This window comes from Nicotiana attenuata, unplaced genomic scaffold (assembly GCF_001879085.1).
Source record: "Nicotiana attenuata strain UT unplaced genomic scaffold, NIATTr2, whole genome shotgun sequence".
In the NCBI taxonomy this organism is placed as follows: Eukaryota; Viridiplantae; Streptophyta; class Magnoliopsida; order Solanales; family Solanaceae; genus Nicotiana; species Nicotiana attenuata.
The window spans coordinates 158,777-168,977 of NW_017670587.1; the positions used below are offsets into that span (position 1 = coordinate 158,777).

Sequence of the window (10,201 nt, forward strand, 5' to 3'; positions counted from 1 at the left end):
TGGTTCTTCTATCTTGTCCAAGTAGCTTCAGGAATGCACACTTGAATCTCACGTAAATTGCTTGCAAAAAGCCTTGCTATTTTGCTCTTCAATTTAGTTTTACTTCTGCATTTGTGCAATACCTGTAAAAGAGAACAATCATTATTATTTATAGAGTTAGTAATCAGAGTTTGATTAAAACTCGAATTGCTGATCCTTCATCAAATTCGAGTACTAGAACAATTCAAACTCCAATCCTTATTCTTGATCCGGATGTAGTTCTCTTCACATAAGGAGACTTCAACTCCTTATCCTATGCAACCTTTTCGATCAACTCAGAAGATATTGTTGCTGACCCTTGAGACTTATCTTCACACGTATGTCACATGTATAAGTATATCAACACTGTGTCTATCTCACATGATGGACCTGGTTCATGACTGAGTTCATTTTGTCAATCTTCAAAACGTTATCTGAACTTGGGCCAACAATGAAGGATACTATATTGTCAAGTTTCAATTTATGAATGATATGAATGAGATACTATACTCGGGTCCATACACAATGAACAATAAGCCACTTATTTTGAAGCCATGGACTGTTAATTTTGATTTTACCAAGGAATTTCTAACTAAAGTTCCACTGTGGGTGATTCTACCTAACCTACCTATGAGTTGCTGGGGAGTGCAGTCTCTGAGCAGAATTGCAAGTGCTATTGGCAAACCATTGTATGCAGATGAATGCACCTCAAAACAAAAGAGGATCTCATATGCTAGGATGTTAATTGAGATTAATGTTACTAGAGCATTGCCAACAAGTGTCACAGTATGGGAACCAAATGGAAGACAGTTTGAACAAGCAATAGACTATGATTGGAAACCAGAGTTCTGTGAAGAATGCCTGAAGATTGGTCACTCTTGTAAAAAAGTGGAGAATGAGCAAAACCACTATGAACAGCCTAGAAGAAGAAGAAGAGCAGTTGCACCAACTGTTGCACAGGAAGCCACTCAACATGTAGAAGAAGTGGTACAAGAGTGGAGAGCTAAGAAGACTAATGAGGTGAAGGATCTTCCTACTGTGGTAGTAGGAGCAGATCAGCAAGTGGGAGAAACAAATGACAAGCAACCTACTGGCCTGGAGATCAAACACCTGGAAGGGACAAATGACAAGCAACCTACTGGTCAAACACAACAGTCTTTAACAAGAATTGGAGATCAAACACCTGGAAGGGAGGTACAAAGCACCCACAAAAGCCCTGAACTGAGCTATATCAGGGAGTTCCCAGCTCTGGCTACTAGCTTACTGAGAGGGAATAAAATAGGGGAGTACACAGATGGAAAGGGGATACAGCAATGCTTGCCCACAGCTAATAGTGGGCCACCTATTAGAGATTAATGACTTGGGTGATATGGAATGTGAGGGGGATAAATAAGAGATATAAACAAAAAGAATTAAAGATATATGTACAGAATAAGCAAATAAAGTTAGCTGGTTTTTTGGAAACTAGAGTCAAGGAGAACAGAGACAATAGGGTATTCAAAAACATCTTACCAGGTTGGGCAATTCAGAACAATTATCAGAATGCAATAAATGGGAGGATTTGGCTGACATGGGATCATAAGGTATATTGTATTGATGTTGAAAAGATAGATGCACAATTAATTCATTGCACAGTAAGGGGGAGAATGGCTGGATTTGAAGCTTGCCTTACACTAGTGTATGGATACAACACAGTTGAGCAGAGGAAATCTTTATGGAGTAATCTGAATGATATTTCAAAACAAGTGACAAAGCCTTGGCTAATAGGTGAATATTTTAATGCTATGTTGTACACTCAAGACAGAATGTATGGCAAGCCAGTAGCAATAAGTGAAATGGTAGATTTTTCAGACTGTATTCATAACCTGTTTCTGAATGAAGTGGCATGGAAAGGAGAGTACTATACCTGGTCCAATAAACAACAAGGTGATGACAGGATACTAAGTAGAATTGATAGGGTGTTTGGTAATGACTTGTGGATTTCTAACTGGGGGTATGTATGTACTGAATATGATGTGCCATTGATATATGATCACTCTCCTATGCTGTTGAACATCAAGTCTATTAGATCCACTATCAAACCACCCTTTAGATTCTTTAACGTATGGACAGATCATAAGGAGTTTGGAAATATAGTGAAATCCATATGGAACAGAAGATTAGCAGAGGATGAAATGGAGAATGCATGGAAGAAGCTCAAAGCTCTGAAGCCTTTATTCAAGAGACTAAATCTGATGAATATAAGGGAATAACAAAGAAAATTGAAGATGCAAGAAGTGACCTTGTTACAGTCCAAGAAAAGATGCAAAGCCAATATAGTGGCAGTTTGCTAGAGCAAGAGAAACAAACTCTCCAACAACTAGAGAAGTGGTCTCTAATTGAAGAGAGTATTCTAAAACAAAAATCAAGGGTTAAACGGATTAAACTGGGGGATGGCAATACCAAGTATTTTTCTGTTATTGTAAAAGAGAGGAGCCATAGAAAACAGATACTAGAGCTAACTACAAAAGATGGAAGGAAGGTTAAGGATCAGATTAGCATCAAAGAAGAGTTTATAAGATTTTATAAAAACCTGATGGGGGCTTCTACAAAGACATTACCAGTAATCAACAAAGAAATAATGAAGAATGGCCCTAAGCTTAATAATGAACAACATCTTAGTTTGATTGCTGAAGTGACAGAAGATGAAGTATATAAGGCTCTATGTGCTATACAAGAGGATAAAGCTCCTGGGGTTGATGGATATAACTCATGTTTTTTCAAGAAAGCATGGCCTATATAGAACCAGGAGATTGTGCGAGCAGTGTAGGAATTCTTTACCACTGGAAGGATGTACAAAGGTATTAACTGTACAACAATTACTCTTGTTCCTAAGGTGAATAGCCCAACTACAGCAAGGGAATTCAGGCCTATTGCATGTTGTACTGTTCTTTATAAGATCATATCTAAAATACTAGCAAGCAGACTGCAGGGAGTAATTGCTAGTGTGATAAGTGAAACTCAGGTAGGATTCATTCCAGAAAGGAAAATATCAACATAATCTTATCTCATGAACTTGTGAAGGCATACACCAGGAAGAATTCTTCCCCGAGGTGTATGATCAAGATTGATCTAACCAAAGCCTATGATTCTGTAGAATGGATATTCTTGGAACAAGTGATGGTTGAGTTGGGGTTCCCTAGTAAGTTTCAGCAATGTGTGCTTACTTGCATGAAAACTGTGACTTATTCAATTATTCTCGATGGTGAACCTACCGAGCCATTCCCAGATGCAAACGGATTGAGACAGGGAGATCTCATGTCTCCTTTCCTCTTTGCAATTGCTATGGAGTACTTGAGTAGAAGCTTGAATGGACTGAAAAAGGAAAGGGAATACAAATATCATCCAAGGTGTGCTAAGCTTGGCATAACTCATATGAGTTTTGCAGATGATCTGTTACTTTTTGCAAGGGGTGACATTGCCTCAATAACTCAATTACAACTCTGTCTTAATCATTTTTATGCAGCTTCAGGCTTGAAAGCCAACCAGGAAAAGAGTTCAATCTTCTTTGGAAATGTTACTTAGTTGACTAGTGAAGAGATGGTGCAAAAATTTGGTTACTCTAGAGGTATATTGCCAGTTAAGTACCTAGGAGTTCCATTAACCACCAAAAAGATGTCCATAGCCCAATGGCAACCACTTATTGAGAAGGTGGTGACAAGAATTTCTTCATGGACAGCAAAAAAACTCTCATATGCTGGAAGAATGCAATTAGTGCAATCTGTCTTATTTGGTATTCAGGCTTATTGGTCTCAACTGTTTCTGATTCCTAGCAAGGTCTTGAAGACTATTGAAGCATACTGCAGAATCTATGTGTGGTCAGGAGTCAATGTCATTACAAGAAGATCTCTGGTAGCATGGGATAAATTGTGTACTCCCAAAAGTGCTGGGGGACTGAATCTAATCAATCTAAAACTATGGAATAAAGCAGTAGCAGCAAAGAACTACTGGGATCTAGCTAACAAGGGTGATAAGATGTGGATCAAATGGATACATGAATACTATATAAAAGGTCAACAACTGTCTAATATGCCAATACCAAAGCAGGCTTCCTGGGTAGTTAGAAATATGGTGGAGGCAAGAAGCTCAGTAGAAACAATTCATATTCAGCTAAAGAAGAATAATAGTATGATCAGACAACTATCTTTAGCTATGATGGGGCAATTGCCAAGAGTAGAATAGAAGATGTTCATGTTTAGAAATGAAGCAAGGGCAAAAGCTAAATTCACAATGTTGCTATACTTCCAAGATAGGATGCTAACAGTGATAGATTGAACAAATGGGGGATGCAGGTGGATAGGAAATGTATTCTGTGTAAAGTGCATGATGAGAACATGAAGCATATCTTCATTGAATGTGAGTATGCTAAGAGTGTTTGGACAAAGCTGCTAAAATGGATGCAGAGGCAACCAATCTCGGCAACCTCATGGGACCAACACTGGAAATGGGCTGCAGAGAATGCAACAGGGAAATCAAGTAAGGCAGGAGTATTCAGGATGGTATATGCAGAAGCAATTCATGAGATATGGAACAAGAGAAATCACAGAATATTTGAAAAGCAAAGCAGGAAAGCTGAAGAGTTAGCTAGGAACATAGCATGCATATGTAATGTTAGAGCAACTAATCAAAATAGGCAGTTTATACAAAAAATTTTATATTGATTGTAAGTAATAGCAGAGAGGAGGGGAGTATAGTAGATATATGTATAGTTTTGGAGAGATAGAACAAATAGGACAGTAGGCTGAGTTATAAGCCAACTGTTAACTTGTAAAGCTTCAATGGTGATTAATGAAAATTTTAATTACAAAAAAAAACATTGGAATATGTGAGAAACATAGAAAAATAAAAATATAATGACAAAAATAATAATGTTGTAATCTTGGAGATATAAACCTGATATATGCCACCCGCTTTTTGATTCTTCCTCTCAAGTCTTCCTCTTAGAATTTTTTTAATATGAATCTTTGACACTCATATTTCATAAGATTGATCTTTTTTTTTCCTCAATTAAATTTTTAAGAAATGGTAAAAAGGAAGGGAAACAAAAAATAGAAATAGAAACTAAAAAGAAATGAAAAGACAAATATTTTACATGTATTCTTTATTGGGATAGAATCTTCCTACCGACGATTCCTCTACTTAAGAGTTCAAACTCATCTATCCTACCACAGGCTTTGCTGATTAATAATCTTATGTCTTTCTTTTCACAATTGAATAAATATTTCACTCTTTTATTATCCATATAATAGCCTCATTTATGCAAATTTGTTGCTATATTTTAGAAAATTTGCTCCTTAATGTACCTTTTAGTATTTTAAATTAGTGTAACCCCCTTTCACTCAATTAGTCTTTATCTAATATCTTATTATTATTTATTTCTCTTATTCATGTTAGAATTTAGCAATATTTAAAACTCAATATGTAAGGTGGAACGTGATTAATTCTCTAATCAGGAAAAAAATAAAAAGATAAGGAAAATGTAAAATATGAGAGAAAAGGTAAATACATTTCTTGATATATTAGAGATGCCATCGTTCACTTTCAGCATGCCACTTAGTAATATCTAGAGATCTAATAATATCAATGGGTACTTGAATTGAAAGGAAAATGTAGTTCCATTACTCAGACAGTCACTAACTACATGAAATTATTGAGTGAAGTCACTTTTCTTTTATTTCTAACAAAAAAAGTCACTCAACTATTTCTATTGCACTCTAATGATCACTCAGCCAGATTTATTGATTTTTTCAGTAGAAAATGCTAATTTGGCAGTCCACATGTATTTTTGGACTACATAAAATAATTAACGCCAAAACATAATGTAAAATCCACCCATACACCCAATCTGTCTCGATCCGACCCGTTTATAAGAAAGAGCGTTGTAAGACTTTTTGGTGGATTTTTATCTTTATAAACAGTTCGAATCGGGTGTATGGATGGGTTTACATGCTTTGTTTGGATGTTAATTATTCTATATGGTCCAAACGTCTATGTGGACTGCCAAGTCGGCATTTTTCGCTGGAAAAATCAATAAATTTGATTGAGTGATCACCAGAGTACATTACGGATTCATACGTATGTGACCAAACAACACATATGTATAGATTTTATCTAGGCATGATAAGCGTTTACGTGTTGATTTTAGGAGTCAAACAACAATCTTTTGATGGAAAATCATATTATGGTGGGGACTTTATGTCTAACTAGTTTTAGTATACGCGTGTTGCGCGTGTATACTACATCAATCAATAGAAGATATATATGAAAGAATAATTTTTTGAAATATACAAGTTGACATTAAAATAATGCAATTTTTTATTTAAATGATGAAAAAAATGTTATTACATTGACACGATTGCTAAATTTAATATCTTTTGAACATGATGACCAATTTAGTCAAATTAATTGTATAGATTAACATGGTGTATAAAAGTTTTTCTAGTTATCCTATAAGGAATCGATAAACAACTTTTAGCTTAATCCTAATTATGAAGAAATAACTTGTATTGTAAAAAATAAAAAAAATAATATATGGTTCTAATTTGTCAAAATGTTAAATAAATGGTGTAGGTAGAAAAAGGAAGTTGAACATACTTCACTTTTCCAAGTATTACGAAAGTGATTGGTAAAATTTGAAACGTGCTCTTTTTCTTTTTTCTTTTTTTGGATTCTTATCTTAGCTATATCTTTGTTATTTATAGATCGTTCAACATGGTGATTGAATTTGTAATTTGTAACTTAAGTGCATAAAAATCTTATTTGTCATCCACAATTTATCAAAATTATAGATAAATTAAGTGGACCTTTTTTCGTGTAGAAAGTTTGCCCGGATTTTTTTTTTTTTGGTTAAAGTCTAAACCTCTTTTTTACCACGTTTATCAATCCTAGATGGAATCTACTAATAGGTGGCCTTGAAATTTTAAGAGTTCCTATAATTATTTTCAATATTATAGGAGAACAAAATAGACAAAAGTTATCGTTACCTGAAAGTTTCAATTATATTTATCGAAAATTAAAGATCTTAATTGTAGTCACAAGTTTACATGAGATGCTCGTTGCTTAATTTGTTTTTTTATTAGATATAAAAGTTGGTCAGATAAGAAAATAATTTATATAAGCTATTTTAATTGATTTTTTTAAAGTTTTAAATAATATAACTCCCTAAATACTTCAAATAAGAAAATATTAAATATGCATAAAATTTGTTGATTTTAAAATCTTAAATATTAATAAATATTTAAATGATAATTTTGTCTCGATTAGTATTCGTTAGGTTAGTTTCTTCTTGCAGCAACCATCTTATTCTTTTAATTATTAATTTCAAGCAAAGAGTAAAAGAAGATAACTAAAAGAAAACAATGTATAGATCAGCTTAGAAGATTCTAAACTATAAGGGTTGTTTGTTGTGGATTAATTAATATTTTGTAAATAATATAAGTGATTATCATAAGTTACTTCAAGTAATCACCTCCTCTAAATTGATGATTGGTTATAAGCTCCCAACGCACATTATAAGTTAAATGGGAAATATAAATTTATGCAACTTTAAATTTGATCAGGTACATAAGACTAAAAGTATGATTTGCGTATATGTAAGCAGAAGCGAAAATCTTGCTTAAATTGTTACTTGGCAAAAATTATTCAACAAGAAAAAAAAGATTGAAATTCCTAAATATGAGTTTATATATAGGTCAAATAAGGAAAGGTTTTGATAGTAAAACGTTTTAGTTAATTTTAAAATTCTAAATATTAGAGAAATAATCAAATGACTATTTTGTCTAGTACGAAATCTATTTTAAGGATAAAAAAGTCGAACGACATTTCTCTAAGGGTCATCATGCTTTTAATATAGAAATGAAAAGCACGTTGCGCGTGTACCCATCTTAATCAGTATAATTTTTTTTTAAAACACACGCTAATATTAATTTTTTTTGAATATTGAAATAAAAGTTAAAAAAATATAAAATTCTGAAAGATGCAACCTAATTAGCAACTCAATAAAAGAAGAAATCTTGCTCTTAGAGAATATATTCAAGTTAAGATTTATTCTAATTTTACAATATAAGTTATTAGGCTTTCTTTTACGTATCAACAAACAAAAAACAACTCTCGACAATTTAAAGAGATTTTTCTGAATTTTTCTTTAGGGAGTTATATATTCTTGAGTTTATTGTAGAAGATACAGACATGAAGAAATTGGCTGAAGACATATTTTTTCCTCATGCAAAATGCAAAATTTTCGAGGAAATTGAGTTAAACATGAAGAAGTTATACCTCAACGGCTCAACGTTGTGATTGGCCAAATTTTCATAATTAAATTCAATTTAATATATTATGATATATGTACAAACAAATCAAAGTGGTAACAAATAATCTTCATTATCTTCTTAGTATCCTTTTGAATCTTGGCACTAAAAAGTCAATGCTCAGTTAAAATTCTTTTCTATTTTAGTACGGTTCTTACCAATATAGCCTACCTATTTTTGTTAAATTATTGAACAAAAATTGAAAGGCACTAAATAGCAAAAAGTTAGAATTAATAGTTAGTGTGTGAATTATTAATTAAAGGTACTAACCCAAGTGATATTTTACTTGGTTAATGAATCGAAGTTAAATAGGCCTTGATGCAATATATGGCAAGTAAATAAGTACGATATAAACTTAAATTTTAAATTTTTGATATTTTTAGATATTAGGGCTTCTTACATAATTTAAATAAGGAAAAATTAAATAAGCAAATTTTTTGTTGATTTTAAAGTTCTAAAAAATAAAAAGCAATATAGTGACTATTTTGTCAAGTGTGTACTTTAGTTTTAAAGGGTAAAAAAGACGAACGACATTTCGCTAAGGGCCTTCATGCTTTTAATATAACTAGTTTTAGTATACGTGCGTTGCACGTGAATTTTGTGTCTATCAATAAAAATGCATAGAATATTATATCAAAATTTCATAATAAGTAATTTTTTTCATTATAATAAGTATTGAATATTTACGAAAATATATTAGTTTATGCATCAATATTACAATATGTTGTAATTAGTTCACATGAGTTGGATGACATACCTCATTATTCTTTAGAATCTGCCCAGTATTTAAGTACAATTTATTAACAGATTTTTATATTAATATCAAAGTTAGATTCAAAAGAAAAATTTGAACTAAAAATAAGGATTGAGCATATTAGAAAATTTAATTCCTTACAGCACGATATACCCAACTTTTTTTTATGAGTAATTTATCTACAACTGTCTAAATTCAATAAATGGGATATAACTTTCAAAACACAATATTGTAAATTATTTTCGTGCGCAAGGTAATTATATTAATTAGTAAAATTTTATATTATAAGTGAGATAGAAAAATATTGCACTTTAAAATTAATATTCCGTGAAATATTTATGATGACGAATGAGAAAATAGTCCAAACGAGAATAAACATTTTTCGTGAGATAATAAAAATGATTTGCCTAAGCAGATGAAATTGTCAAAAATCTGGCTACATGCAAGGACGTCTATTGTCAATTTCTGTTATTTAATTAACACAATTATTTAATAAGATCTTTAATTGAGAGTTAGAATGCATAATCAATCTTCTGGTACAGACTGCAATTACTCTAACAATCTTTATAAAATTTCTAAATACGTCAACCTTTAAACTGATAATAGTATATGAGATATGATAAACAAAAATTACAGTTGATAACTTTTTAATTCACAATTGTCAAGTTATTATATAACTTGAAGAAAAAATTAAAGGTTAGAAAATTTATCTCAAATCACAAGCGACTTATCTCCACAAATAATGACATTCTTAAGAACTAGTTTGTCATGCCCCGACCTTGGGGAGCACGATCGGCGCTCGACCGTTACATCCCAGTCAAGCAAGACTACTTGGTGCCTTCTACCCAACCTTACCCATGATCAATTTAAGAATCACTAACATGAATTAGACATGAGAAGAGTAAAGTGTACCACGTCCTTTTTTCATTACTTATAGAAGCTTCATTTACAATTCTCAAAATATTACAAGTTCATAGTTGTGAGGAAAAACATGTTTGACAACTACCACATTTATAGTTCATTATCCCACGAATACGACTCACAATATATCTACGGAGCTTCTAAGTATAACAGGAGAGTAGTA

General features: G+C 32.3%; 2 protein-coding genes across 2 annotated transcripts; both read left to right on the plus strand.

Annotated features, from left to right (window-relative positions):
- The first annotated feature begins 1,373 nt into the window (after positions 1-1,373).
- On the plus strand, positions 1,374-2,270 carry LOC109241272. The gene has a single exon (XM_019407997.1). It carries the CDS (start codon positions 1,374-1,376, stop codon positions 2,268-2,270), a length of 897 nt encoding a protein of 298 aa, XP_019263542.1.
- Positions 2,271-3,597: 1,327 nt separating this feature from the next.
- Positions 3,598-4,718, plus strand: LOC109241273. The gene is made up of 2 exons (XM_019407998.1): positions 3,598-4,230; positions 4,350-4,718. Exons 1-2 carry the CDS (start codon positions 3,598-3,600, stop codon positions 4,716-4,718), a joined length of 1,002 nt encoding a protein of 333 aa, XP_019263543.1.
- Positions 4,719-10,201: the final 5,483 nt, after the last annotated feature.

Bases quoted from the DNA above. Each gene is read 5' to 3' on its own strand.
- LOC109241272 (XM_019407997.1), top strand. From the start codon at position 1,374: ATGACTTGGGTGATATGGAATGTGAGGGGGATAAATAAGAGATATAAA.
- LOC109241273 (XM_019407998.1), top strand. From the start codon at position 3,598: ATGGTGCAAAAATTTGGTTACTCTAGAGGTATATTGCCAGTTAAGTAC. The intron at 4,231-4,349 runs GTAGAATAGAAG...TGGGGGATGCAG, and splicing joins TGATGGGGCAATTGCCAAGA to GTGGATAGGAAATGTATTCT.